Source organism: Engraulis encrasicolus, unplaced genomic scaffold, assembly GCF_034702125.1.
Source record: "Engraulis encrasicolus isolate BLACKSEA-1 unplaced genomic scaffold, IST_EnEncr_1.0 scaffold_28_np1212, whole genome shotgun sequence".
Taxonomy (NCBI): Eukaryota; Metazoa; Chordata; class Actinopteri; order Clupeiformes; family Engraulidae; genus Engraulis; species Engraulis encrasicolus.
In genome coordinates, this window is record NW_026945577.1 from 1,135,700 (window position 1) to 1,150,542 (window position 14,843).

General features: G+C 44.3%; 1 protein-coding gene across 1 annotated transcript in view; it reads left to right on the top strand.

Moving 5' to 3' along the window:
- The first annotated feature begins 1,995 nt into the window (after positions 1-1,995).
- The window catches only part of pmpcb (peptidase, mitochondrial processing subunit beta), a 19,139-nt gene continuing 6,291 nt past the window's right edge, over positions 1,996-14,843 (top strand). The window contains exons 1-6 of the mRNA XM_063193084.1: positions 1,996-2,080; positions 2,373-2,498; positions 6,297-6,383; positions 8,385-8,514; positions 9,259-9,457; positions 13,395-13,474. Coding sequence (XP_063049154.1) covers positions 1,997-2,080; positions 2,373-2,498; positions 6,297-6,383; positions 8,385-8,514; positions 9,259-9,457; positions 13,395-13,474 — 706 coding nt within the window. The 5' untranslated portion in view covers position 1,996. The remainder of the gene's footprint in view (positions 2,081-2,372; positions 2,499-6,296; positions 6,384-8,384; positions 8,515-9,258; positions 9,458-13,394; positions 13,475-14,843) is intronic.

The window sequence follows — 14,843 nt, forward strand, 5'->3', positions numbered from 1 at the left end:
TGATCAAGACTAAACATGGAGCATAGCCTACCACTAGGGTACGCGAACACTGAAGGGGTACTTGGAAAATGTTAATTAATTTTAACAAATGCATGGAGCATAGTCACACTGGGATAGAAAAAGTAATGTAAACACAAGGGGGTACTCGTGGCACAACAAAAAGGGCTCGGGGGTACATGAGACAAAAAAGGTTGGGAAACACTGGTCCTAGCCTATAGGCTATGCCAGCAGGGGTGGGCAATTATTTTGGCACTGAAGTGTTTGAAGCATTTTAAATGTTCAGTTTGCAGTACAGCACACATTTGACCTCGGTATTTGAAAATGTCTAATTATTTACGGCCCTGACTACAGACAAAGAACTTGGATATCCAAGTGCTACAGACTTGATCCAACCAGTGCAGTGCTTGAAGTGGGAAAAAAAGAGGTGCAGGAACCCTGAAAATACCATCCAAAAAGAAGTGCAGGAACCCTGAATTTCTGACAACCCCCATCAGTACAAAATAAGTACAAGCAGTGCTTTATTTGAGGGGGAGCAAGGGGGAGCCAGCTCCGGAACCTCAGACGAGAGCTGCGGAACCTTGGATGGAACCTCATAGAAAGACAACACAGACCCCCCTCGGGGGGGAGCCACCCATCCTCTGCGCTCCGGGAACTCCCGCTTGAAAAATTAAGCACTGAGTACAAGTCATGTTTTTGTAGGCCTATTTCATGCACTTATAACTGCACTTATACCATTGAACTTATAAAATGTGGCGCAGAAGATATAATAGGCCTAAGTTCTGCTGGAATGCTGATGATGAAAATTATGAAGAAGGGAGCAGACTTGACCCTGGACCCCCTTTGTCCCTGGACATGGTGGGACAACATATGAAGAGTTCAGATGCAAAACCCCCTAAGTGCCTTTTCAGAAAATAATCTTAATTCATTTTTATTTAATAAAAGCTATCAAAATTGCATATTTTTAATTTTATTTATGCAATATAACTATTTATATGTATTATCAAGTCCATGAATGTAAACCAAACCAACAACGGGGTTCTCTAAAAATATAGAAGTGCAGGTCTCCAGAAATGGAGTTAGGGGGTTTTGCATCTGAACTCTTCATATTTAGATAAGGTTTAGGCCTACATGCCAAAGCTTTCACTAGGCTATGTCATCTCATAGAGCCCTGATTCCAATCTCTATAATGTGAATGTCTAGACCTATACAATTATAGGGCCTACATAGCCTACAGGTCATTTATTCCCATACCAATAATTTAGGGCACTCCTTCTATTTCTTCACTTTGTTCTCACCGGTTCACTGAACAGCATGCAGCATTGTGATGTGCTATGCTGAAAAGACATAATAAAATGGAGAAACACTATAATATATATTAAAAAATGTGATCCCACCCTCACACATAACCTATAAAATTAATTATTTAAGCCTATTGAAAGCCCTACACAGCATCATCCAGTTTTGGACAGAGGTGTCAAAAGTAAAAGTAAAAGTAGGCCTACTTTTGTGGTAATTACAACACTAGCGCATGGCATTGCATAGCTGTTACACCATTTACTCTATTGTACCTAATGAGATAGAATAGATAGACTGCGTTGTTACTGAAAAACACTGAAAACCTAAGTAGACCCACAACAAACTGGATCCAAGTGCAGAGTTAGCTGATCGCAAGGCAAGTAGGCTATACGGGTCTACTGGTTGCTCAGATAATTTATTTGTTTGGAAGGAAACTGTGTTTCTTTTAAAAAAAACTTTTACTTTTGACTGACACCTCTGGTTTTGGACTACTTAATACTAGGCTACTGCTTTGATTAACTGTGCTATTTATACACGGACCAGTATGACAGGTATGAAATGTGCTGTTCAATTTCAAATAAATCAGACATGACCTTGAACTTCACTTGAGCATCATCAAAACTGCTGCATCATGGACCACCACTTTCATCATTCAGAATACAAAATGCGCATGCGCGGTGACGTCAAACATCAAAACAACATGGCGGCCTCCCTACATCGCATCGGGGCAGCTGGGAGGCACTTGATAAAGAGGAATTTGATCACAACAACAGCACTAACACTGGTAAGTCGATGCCCAGTGGCGAAAGGATAGCAAAATAGACACGTACAATGACATTGAGCATAGATGCATTCTTGTAAAGTTGCTTAGAAAGACTGTTCTGTCAGACGCGTGACAGAGCATGTCAAACGAGTGCTCTGGTAACACTGTCGTAGCCTAATAAATAGTTTTAATCCGCTTTTTGTATCATGTCTTCTTCTCCTTATGTATTCTTAGTTATTCCCCATCTGATCCCGTGTCTCATGACATTATCGCTATCTAACGTTGTTCGCCATGTACCCTTGTCTCTTATCAGCCTGCTCGGTTAAGAAGCACCCAAGCTGCGTGTCATGTCGCATTAAACGTCCCCGAAACTAAGGTCACCGCTCTGGAAAACGGACTACGGGTGGCCTCCGAGAACTCCGGTTTACCCACATGCACCGTGAGTACGGTGGACTGCCTGCCTCCCATTGACCCTGGCTACCTGCACGGATTTGAGACGTATAGTTGATAAGCAGCTGTAACGGTCAAAAGAATGTAGCAGTGATACTGTGGTCTATGTGACGATAATAAGGAAACATATTGCCTAATAAGCTGACTATAGTATTGTATTTTCCCATTTCAAAGTCTTGTGATGGAGTAGTGTTTGTAGTAGTAGCATTGTTGTTGCAGTGCTTATGTTATGTGGTAGTAGGACTACTGATGCTCTATGCAGAGTCGGCTCCAGCGCACATCTCTTGGTGGGGCGTAGGTAAACAACGGTGGGGCACTGCCATTTATCAAGTTTGAGTCAAGTTCACCTATAGAACTGGCGGCAGTCACGTTTAGTTCAACCTACCCACTGCACAGGCTGATCGCGCTACTACTGTGGAAAACACTTCCTCCTCCCTACCAATAAGTAGCCTACACCAATATGTCTGCAAGCAAGATTGTTTAGTGCAAGGTGGAAACATTCAGCACAGACGCGATATGTGTCCAGGATTACACTGTACTTTTATAGGCCGTCAAGATACACAACATGGCAATTCACAGCAACAGGGGACGCTGATAACCCCAAGCGATACGAGCATTTTGGACAAAAACGCTATTTGATTTTGAGCTCTGCTTTTCAGCGTTCCTTTCACTACAACACTCCAAAATATAGATCCAAAAGCTTGCGTTGTAATAGGCTACCGCTTACAGCAACAATTTACATTATGCATTCAACAACGGAATAACACTCCACCGGGATTATTATTCTGGTAGCCTGTGAAATAGCTAATGAAGCCAGACGTGGACGTGCTATGGACCATGTGTCACAGGTAGGGGGCGTACCGGCGCCCTCTTTTTACTACCAGCTACCCTGAGGAACATACTGCACATCCACAGACGCACCAGAACACCAGAATCAAGTTTAAACAATTATATTTATTTTTCCAGGCACCCATGTCAGAAGTGTCCAATTCTGCATCAGTCCTTTCTCTCCTTAATAGTCCCAACTACTCAGTTTCCCACAAACCCCAAGTTCATCTTCGTGTGGCCTGCAGCGTTGGGTCTGGTTGCAGGCAACATCAGGTTCTCGTCTGGGCTCCTCTCCTGGGCGTGGCTGGAGGAACAGGTGGGGAGGAGTCACTAGCCGGTGTTTGTGTTCACGAGCAGAGCTAGCAGGTTACTAAAATAAGCTAATCAGCCAAACAGGGGGTCACTACTCGGGGGACTACAATTATTCGTGAATCAATCCACACATTAAGTGTTTCACACATCATGCTTAAGAAGGGAAACATGGCACACAACATAGCACAGCACACTAAACCAAACAAGAGTAGCGATCCCACTGCGTTAACTGACTAGACTGCTGGTGAAAAAATGATAAACATCTCTGCCGCAGCACGGGGGACCCAGAGAGAGAGAGAGAAAGAGAGAGAGAGAGAGAGAGAGAGAGAAAGAGAGCAGCACATCCAAGCGGGGGGCATCACGGGCATAACCACGGTGACCAGGTAACGAACGTGAACTTAACTCATTGAGGGGTGAGTGATCTCACCCCTCCATCTCCGACTTCGCAGGAACCCCTGGGCTCAGGTCACGGACTTCATTCGGGCACTATGCCGTCCGACTCTTCCTTCGAGCTCCAGGCCGCCTCGATCCCTAGGATCGTCCAGAGTCCAGGTTCCATCTCACATTCTGGCCCCGTCCGGATACCGGCTGCGTATGCCTCCTCCGTCTGCTGCGTGCTGGCCGTCGCAGTCTCTCTTTCCACGAGTCTTCTTCTCCAAGCCGCCTTGCTGTCTGTGTCTCGAAACTGACATATAAATGTTGGCCTCCCCAGTGAGCTCCAATCGTACGTCTCCTCCTCATCTCCACACCTGTAGCCATTCATCTGATTGCGCACACACCTCCACGGCAACTCATAGGGGGCCGCCAAGTCTGATTACTCGTGTGTTGCACTCCAAATGTCCCTCTATGAAACAAGCGTCTAATATCGTGGTTCCCTCCCCCACTTGACATAGTCACCCCTGTGACATATGGACAGCTACCACCTCCGGTAGAAAAGACTAGAACCTAGAGTAGACAGTCAGAAAATAGGCACGGCATGGTGCGTCATTTGCAGACATCCCGATCTTTCAAAGAACCGTCAAACTATCCCACTCATCCTCACTAAGCGTCATACCACTGACACCAATATTGGACCCAGGCTAAATGTAGGTGGCATGGACGCTGAAATATTCTACAGTAGCCTAGTTTGTCTCGAGGATGGACATTTCAAAGAATGTCAGACGAGCCGAACCTCAAAGCGTGTAGTCTATTAATACAGCGTTTGATTATTTTTTTTAACTATACGTCGTTAGGACAGCAAACAACATTATCAATTGGGCGCACTGGCGAAGTGAACACAAAGACGCAAGACCAAAATCCAGGAACCCACTGCCCCTGTGTTCTGTTGCCAAAATCACTCGTGATGAATTGTTCATCTTTGAGACATGTACCCATTGCTATGTAGTCATTCAAAACATTCTCACTAGTTCTAGTTGCAGGTTAAGCTTACGCCTGAAATGTGAAGTGAAACACTGTAAAACTCATGCATTGTGCAACCGATCTATTTTTCAACAACTCATCTTGACAACCTGCCTATTCCGCTGTCGTTTTGACATTTAAATAGCCTTGAGGGAGTTTTTTCAAACTCTTCATAGAGGAAAGTAAACGCAAAACGTGATGAGCATGGGTACAGAGTTTAATGTGCACAAAATCTTTTAAAAAGAATAGAGCTACTACATCTGATAAGCGCACCGATGGGTAGCCAAACTTCAAAGCCAAACTTAGCCAAACTTCAAAGCATGAGGGGCTAGTAGTAACAACAATCGCACAGGCAAAATCAAATAGACCCAAGTCAAGATGCCGCGGCGGGCAAATTTAACAATCAAATTTCCTTACCTTAAAATGCTGTCTTACAGTGCTTCTCGCAATTATTCACACCGTTTGACATATCCAACCCAGCTAGCAAACTGCTAACATTGTTTTGCTTGTTGTCTCCATTCCACCTCCAGCAGGCTAGATGACAATGTCATCATGACATTTTTGCATTACCCACATCCAGAAATATGTCATACGTGGATGGGTTACTTATGTTGTTTTAACTATTAGGACATTATAACAAATCAATATGTATTATTATCATTATTATTTTACTGTTGAGGGAGATATCGCGCGCTAGTAGGATGGGTGACGTACACAACGCTACGGTGTGCCTTTGAGGACAAACTGCTTGCTTTACCCACAGATTGTCACATGCCGATGTCATTAGTGCCAGATGACTAAAATGCAAGCAAAACCAAAATATATGTTCCCCATTTTAATTGTATTGATGTTACTTTGCACGTGTAATTTAAAAGGATATTGAAGTTAAACAGTCTTAATGCAATGGTTTAAAGCGTGCTATATATTATTTTTTTTGTCCTGTGTTGGGTGCTGGGGCACCAGTGGCCACTAGGGGGGGCACTGCCTACAAATGCCCCCCCATAACGCCGACGCTGGCTCCATGGTCTTGTGTAGAGACAGTGCAGCATTGCTGAAGATGGTGTGTGTGTGTGTGTGTGTGTGTGTGTGTGTGTGTGTGTGTGTGTGTGTGTGTGTGTGTGTGTGTGTGTGTGTGTGTGTGTGTGTGTGTGTGTGTGTGTAGGGTATGTTACTGTGTTGACCATTGGCCGTATGTAGTTGAAGTGAAGTGAAGTGAAGTGGCTTAAGACCTGTGTGTGTGTGTGTGTAGGTTGGCTTGTGGATCGATGCAGGTAGTCGCTATGAGAACGCCAGGAACAACGGCACCGCACACTTCCTGGAACACATGGCCTTCAAGGTGAGCGCACACACACACACACACACACACACACACACACACACACACACACACACACACACACACACACACACACAGACACACACACACGCACACACAGAGACACACACACACACACACAAAGAGACACACACACACACACGCACACACACAGACACACACACACACACACAGAGACACACACACAGAGACACACAGAGACACACACAGACACACACAGACACACACACACACACACAGACACACACACACACACACACACACACACACACACACAGAGACGCATGCACGCATTCTCTCTCTCTCTCTCTCTCTCTCTCTCTCTCTCTCTGAGTTCTGTCCATTATCCTAACTCCTGTCCTGGACCTGTGCTTGTGGCCTCGTGCTCCCATGACGCCTCTCCTCCACAGAGAAAATGATCTTGTTTTCCCGCTGTCAGTCTGGGCACATTAACTTTTGGGGGACTTCTCCCCATTTAATATCCCGATTGCAACTGAGGAAATGACATTTGAATTGCGCTTTTGCAAGATGTTGAATTAAACCTCTGTCGTCAATGACGTCATCAGGAGGCCACAAGCACAAAGGGAGGACGGGAGATTGGATAATGGGAAGGACTCACTCACTCACTCACACACTCACACGCACACGCACACTCACTCACTCACTCGCACTTTCAATTTCACTCACACATTCACTCACTCACTCACTCACTCACTCACTCACTCACTCACTCACTCACTCACTCACTCACTCACTCACTCACTCACTCACTCACTCACTCACTCACTCACTCACTCACTCACTCACTCACTCACTCACACATACTCAAAGGGCACACCCCCTCCTGCAGTGCTTGAAGCCTTCCTCGATCAACATCACTGATGAGATGCCGTGTCAATACTATAGGCTTTCTCTTATTTTATATTGGCAGATTTACTGTTAGCAGTCATAATAATGAACCAAAACAAAGTGCCTCACATTCCAGGGTTAATATTTTGACATTATATTTGTTGTAAAGTAGTGGTGGGGACACTTACGGTCCGGATAATCTCAGAAGAAGTGGGGACATGCCCCTGCCGTCTAGGCCATAAACTATACCCTTGCATGAATAGTGGTGGTGTGTGTGTGTGTGTGTGTGTGTGTGTGTGTGTGTGTGTGTGTGTGTGTGTGTGTGTGTGTGTGTGTGTGTGTGTGTGTGTGTGTGTGTGTGTGTGTGTGTGTGTGTGTGTGTGTGAGAGAGAGCGAGAGAGAGAGTGCGTTACAATATGCGACCTTGCCTCCTCCACTTGTGCTTGTTTCCTTGTACCAGGAAGTAATATGTCATGATGACATCACTGACAACAACATTATATTTCAATATCTTGCAAAAGCTCAATTGTAAAGTCTTTTTCTCATTTGCAATTGGGATGGTGAATGAAAAACAATCCCTCAAAAGTTGTTGTGACTAGACTGACAGTTGGGAAACTTTATTGTTTTCTCCACGGAGGAGAGGCCAGGAGGCGGGGTGAGGCCACAAGCACAAGTGGAGGAGGCAAGGTCGCATACAGGGGTCCCACTGGTGCTTGAATTCCTTGAAAATGCTTGAATTTCAATTAAGTGTTTTCAAGGTTGTGAAAAAGCTTGAATTTTTGGTGAAGTCCTTGAAAATGCTTGAAATTTGTGTCAAGTCAAACTCAATGAACCAAATAATAGAAATAAATTGTTAAGGTACATAAAAAATCGGAGGGAGTGAGATGTCAGATGGGATTTGCCATTCAACACCCAAAAATTGATTCGAATGCAGGAAATGGCATTTTAAAAACACATTTTTTTCCGGGGGAGGACCCCCACACCCCCTCCCACTGCGCTTACTATGACCATCATCCTGACATGGGCAAACACAACCTATTCTACAGGTGGTAGAAAACTGAAAATGTGGTGCTTGAAGGTGCTTGAATTTGTTCATGAAAAAGGGGTGGGAACCCTGCGCATATTGTAACGCACTCTATGTGTGTTTGACAGGGCACCAGGAAGCGTTCTCAGCTGGACCTGGAGCTGGAGATTGAGAACATGGGAGCACACCTGAACGCCTACACGTCACGAGAACAGACCGTCTACTACGCCAAAGCATTCTCTAAAGACCTACCACGAGGTACTCACACACACACACACACACACACACACACACCTGAACGCATACACGTCACGAGAACAGACCGTGTACAACGCAAAGGCATTCTCTAAAGACCTGACACGCGGTAAACACACACACACACACAAACACACACACACACACACACACACACACACACACACACACACACACACACACACACACACACACACACACACACACACACACACACACGTTACGAGAACAGACCGTCTACTACGCCAAAGCATTCTCTAAAGACCTGCCACGCGGTACTAACACACACACACACACACACACACACACACACCTGAACGCCTACACGTCACGAGAACAGACCGTCTACTACGCCAAAGCATTCTCTAAAGACCTCCCACGCGGTACACACACACACACCTGAACGCCTACACGTCACGAGAACAGTGTTATTAGCACGTTAAAGATTGGATTGGTCTGGACACAGTTTAGCATTCTTCACTTATATTATTGTGGGTGTCATGTCTGTCTGTCTGTCTGTCTGTCTGTCTGTCTGTCTGTCTGTCTGTCTGTCTGTCTGTCTGTCTGTCTGTCTGTCTGTCTGTCTGTCTCTGTCTGTCTGTCTGTCTGTCTCTGTCTGTCTGTCTGTCGGTCTGACTGTCTGTCTCCCCCCCCCCCCCCCTCTCCCTCCCATCTCTCTCTCGCTCTCTCTCTCTCGCTCTCTCTCGCTCGCTCGCTCGCTCGCTCGCTCGCTCGCTCTCCCTCCAGCGGTGGAGATCTTGGCGGACATCATCCAGAACAGCACTCTGGGAGAGGCGGAGATCGAGCGGGAGAGGGGCGTCATCCTGCGGGAGATGCAGGAAGTGGAGACCAACCTACAGGAAGTGGTCTTCGACTACCTCCACGCCACAGCCTATCAGGAGACGGCACTGGGACGCACCATCCTGGGACCCACCGAGAACATCAAGTACGTACTGAACTATCTTCCTAAATTATATTACACCACACCTAAGGCACCTGCAAAAAATGCCCGCTAAATGCTGCAGCCCATTTTGGGAAAAGGTGCCCAGAGATTCTAGTATAACCCCAGTCTCTTTGAGGTGCCCTTAGCTTGTAAAAGCCCACATGCTGTATCTCAACCTCTGAAGGACAGAAAAACATGAAATAAGTTGCATTGAAATGCTAAGACCCTCACCTTGCATTAGAATGTGTTCATTCAGCATTCAGTAACCAAAACTTACACTAGCATTATTATTGCTCACAGTCGTTCAGACCCTCTTCAGATGAGTTTTTGAATAGTATTAGTAATATTTCTCTACTAAGCTTGTTGTTACCAAAATCAGTTACTTACGACTCTCAGTAATGTCATCAGAATGTTGTTATCAAGGAGCTGATAACTGATAATTATATTACACCACAGCACACTGTGCCCCTCCAAGACCATCCAGTATGTGCTATTGCACTAGACTGAACTCTATTGCCACACCGTACTGAGACCCAGAGTCAAGTATGTACTACAACCTTGAAAGAATACTGACTGGCTCACTTATCAAAATCATAATCAAAAAACCATAACCGATCATTCAGCTGTTTGTTGGCATCCATTCGGCATCCACCTCCTGCCAGGGCTCACACAACCGGATAAGCTAACATAATTACAAAGACAGTTACAATTTGTCATCATTTGTGTCCGCTGACCAGACCTCCTTAATTAGATCACTCCCTGCTCCTGCACCTACATGTTCCTCTGCCTGTATGCCTCTGTCTCTGTCTCTGTGCGCAGGGGTTCCCAAACTTTAATACCATGACAAGGCCCCCCACATACCGCTGTCCAGCCAAGGCCCCCCTGACACGGGCCATGCCACGCTATTTTTTCTGTGCTGCTGCTAAACCCAACCCAAGTACTACAGAAAACATAATATTTATAAGCATTGTAAAGAAGAAAATGATCAGTCCCCAATCAGTCAACTCATTTCCCATCATGTCCAAACAGCAGGAAGTGCATGGACATAGCCTATTCATGTAGGCACATTTTTCTAAAGGTCTACAGTTTTCTAATACTATGTGTACTTATTTGTACTTATGTACTATGTACTTATTTTGCCAACCTGCTTCGCCCCCCCTGGCATTCCCTCGCGGCCCCCCAGGGGTCCCCGGCCCCCACTTTGAAAATCACTGGCCTAGAGTGTCATTTGGCCATATGCAGACTCATGACTCTATGATCCTTTTCTTCCTAGTGTATTCTTGTATGTATATAGAGTTTTACATTGGTTTTCTTTTACTTATAACAACTACTCTTTTATTGGTTTCATACTGTTTTTTTCTGTCTTCTAACATCACCAAAATTCTCCACAGTGACTATTAACCTCTTTATATGTCTACATATTGCAATGTTTCTGTCACCCAATGCTTAGGTTCGTTTTATGGTGTCCTGTGGTGTGACTGCTCTTATAGAAGGAAAATAAAAGTTTTTTATAAATGAAACGCATATTAAGATTAAACACAATATCATTATCTCGTTAGCATGAGCTCAGAGGTCAGTCATGTATACAGAAGGATTAAAATGACCACAATGCAGTGAATTTCCTGTGGTGTGACTTTGTGTCCTGCGGTGTGACATGCTTATGCAATGTGTTACTCAATACTTACTTGTTTTTCATGTATCATGCAAGGATATAAGGATACCAGGAGATTTATTTGTCACATTCACACAATTATTACAAGTAATTCAGTGAAACCATGCAGTGAAATCACAGTTGTCTGCCAGTACGATGCATAGGAGTGTGGGGGGGGGGGATGCGGGTGGGTAGTAGTGTGTGTGTGTGTGTGTGTGTGTGTGTGGGGTGGGGGTTAAAGAAACAATAGTAGAAAGAGCATGGGGGATATGTTTGTGCATAAAATTAATCATTTTATTATACAGTGCCCTCCATAATTATTGGCACCCCTGGTTGAGATGTGTTAAAAGCCTTAAAATAAATTCAGTGTTTATTGCAGAAGAATACTGTCACACTGAAAATGTTAGGAAAATGTAGCCTTCAACTCAAATGAATTGTAGGAAAATAAAAAAAATCCCTGACTAAAAAATAATTATTTTTCATTAAATCACCTGTTCCACAATTATTGGCACCCTTAACAATTCCCAGGAAATAAATATAATTGAAGCATTTCTGTCATTTCTACAGTAGTTTACAAAGTTTACCAGAGTATGTAGGAACATTTAATTAGTAATTCATCACTTCCTGTTTCCCTGGGGTATAAATATGATGTGACACCGAGGCCATTTCTCTTATCCACTCTTAAACATGGGAAAGACAAAGGAACACAGCATACAAGTGAGGCAGATGTGCGCCGACCTTCACAGGTCAGGCAGAGGCTACAAGAAGATTGCCACTCAACTGCAGCTGCCCATATCCACTGTGAGAGGAATAATTAAGAAGTTCAAAACAACTGGAACAGTGGTAAACAAGCCTGGACGAGGACCCAAGTTTATTTTGCCACCACGCACAGTGAGGAGGATGGTAAGAGAAATCAAAAGATCTCCAAGGCTCACTGTTACAGAATTACAACAAATGGTAGCATCCTGGGGTCACAAAGTCTCCAAATCAACCATCAGGCGCTGTCTACACGCCAACAAGCTGTTTGGGAGGCATGCACGGAGAAAACCTTTCCTCACCCACAATCATTAACGCAAACGTCTGGAGTTCGCCAAGCAATATTGGGGCTTCAACTGGGACCGTGTGCTTTGGTCAGATGAGACCAAGATTGAGCTTTTTGGCAACAAACACTCTAAGTGGGTCTGGCGTGCCACGAAAGATGCGCATGCTGAAAAGCACCTCATACCCACTGTGAAGTATGGGGGTGGGTCAGTGATGCTGTGGGGCTGTTTCGCTTCCAAAGGCCCTGGGAAGCTTGTTAGGGTGCATGGCATCATGAATGCTTTGAAATACCAGGACATTTTAAATCAAAATCTGTTGCCCTCTGCCCGAAAGCTGAAGATGGGCCGTCACTGGGTCTTTCAGCAAGACAATGACCCTAAACATATGGCCAAATCTACACAGAAATGGTTCTCCAGACACAAAATCAAGCTCCTCCCATGGCCATCTCAGTCCCCAGACCTCAACCCCATTGAGAACCTGTGGGGCGAGCTGAAGAGGAGAGTACAGAGGAGAGGACCCAGGTCTCTGGATGATTTAGAGATTCTGCAAAGAGGAATGGCTGAAGATCCCTCTTTCTGTCTTTTCCCATCTTGTGAAACATTATAGGAGAAGATTAGGTGCTGTTTTGTTGGCAAAAGGGGGTTGTACAAAATATTAACAACAGGGGTGCTAATAATTGTGACACACATTATTTGATGTCAAATAATTATTTCTTTATGTGGGATTTTTTCCCCACTGAATAAATGCACTTGTATTGAAGGTTGGATTTTTCTCTTTTTTTCCATTAAGGTCCCATATTATTTAGAAAAAAATAATAATAATTGGAAGCTAAAAAACACATCTCAACCAGGGGTGCCAATAATAATGGAGGGCACTGTATATGTTACAATGATGTCACACCGCAGGACACATTTTCCCAATAATGGCAAAAATTAGGCGAAAGTCCACGGACCACTAAGTGCTTTATTTTTTTCAATTTTTTCCCCCAATGTTTTCCATCTATTTTTTTTAGGAATTAGAATATATATATTTTTTAATTGTGTTACGCCCTTAAAATGTATATCTCGGGTTAATTTTTAATCAAAATAATGGAATGCCTGTAATAGTTCTACCACTTTAACAATTATTCATCGTTTTTAAAATTTTCATGCAACAGGACATCAGAAAATGAAATATAATGGGGAAAAGTGTGTATTTTCAGTAGCATGTCAGCCACCCATATCCATCCTTCTCTCTCTCTCTGCTCAGAACCATCAACAGAGGAGACCTGGTGGAGTACATCACTACACACTACAAGGGACCTCGCATAGTGCTGGCAGCGGCAGGGGGTGAGGACACACACACACACACACACACACACACACACACACACACACACACACACACTCTACAAGGGACCTCGCATAGTACTGGCAGCGGAAGGGGGTGAGGACACTAGGGCTGTCCACGACCAAGGATTTTGTTGGTCGACCAAAGGTCGTCATTTACTCCGACTAATCGATTAATCGCCCCCTCGAAAAAAATAAAAATAATAATATATATATTTTTTGTTTACACATCCCATTTTGACCCAGATGAGCCCTACTAGGCCTAATGAATATTCGAAGTTCGAATTCACATAGTTTTAGCCTGTAAAACACAAATAAAAAACAAATTAAAATTAATATTCGGTGACGGAAACAAACTGCCTATGGTAGAGATGCCGCTCGCTGTCTGAAAGCAGTAGCCCAACTGGAGGGCAGAATCAATATCCCCGCGTCGACTGTCATACCTTTTCATCTATTTCGACATTTGTTGCAGCATTACTGTATAGTTGTTCACTGGAATGTCCATTAAGCACTTCGTGTCTGTTTATGGTCTTAAATGATGCGCAGCGTTTCCCCCTTTAAATGACCCACGCTGGTTTTGTTTAGCTATCGCTGAACTGGAGTCTTGACAAGAGTTCTTGCCGTTCAGGGCAGCAAACAGAATTCTGATAAGTTTGTTGGTGAATGACTTAACGTACACACACACCCCAAAATATATGTTCATATCTGGTGGTGGTTCTTGGATGTTGGCCAGCACGGAGTAAAATTGTACAGCAAAGTGGTATGGAAGCTAACAAAGTGCGACTTAGCACCATGACGTTACAACATAGCATTTTGGAGCTTCAGAATATGCGCCGACACGACTTCACTTTTTACACGTCTGCAATAAATGGATAATTATGCAAGACGAGACCGATGCAGGCGGCTCCCTGGAGTTTTGTCAACCAATGGAATCAACGAGTCGAGTGAGGTATTGTAGCAAACGGTGCCGGGTAGTGTACGGGTGCGTGTGTATGAGAGAGGGAGGGAGAGGAGAGCAGCATCTGCCGTGGTGGTCAACTTACATAATTAAACGCACCTGTCATTCGAATTCGCGTAGTTCTTCTTGCCGGACGTTAGTGACCATTGGCTGACGAGCAGTAATCTGTATCCTTTTCAAAAAATAACCCCATGTTTTAGAGCTCCTTCCAGACATGGTCAAAATAACTTCTATCCTTGTCAAACAAATCAACAACACGTCTTCCTTTGTCACGCCCTTCAAGTTAAGAGTCCTGAAAGCACTTTGACGAGACGCTGTTTTGTTTTTTCCTCCGCTGCGACCAATCGACCAATGGGATTCGGTTGACTATAATTTTTTTTGGTCGACCAATGATTAGTCGATTATTTGCGG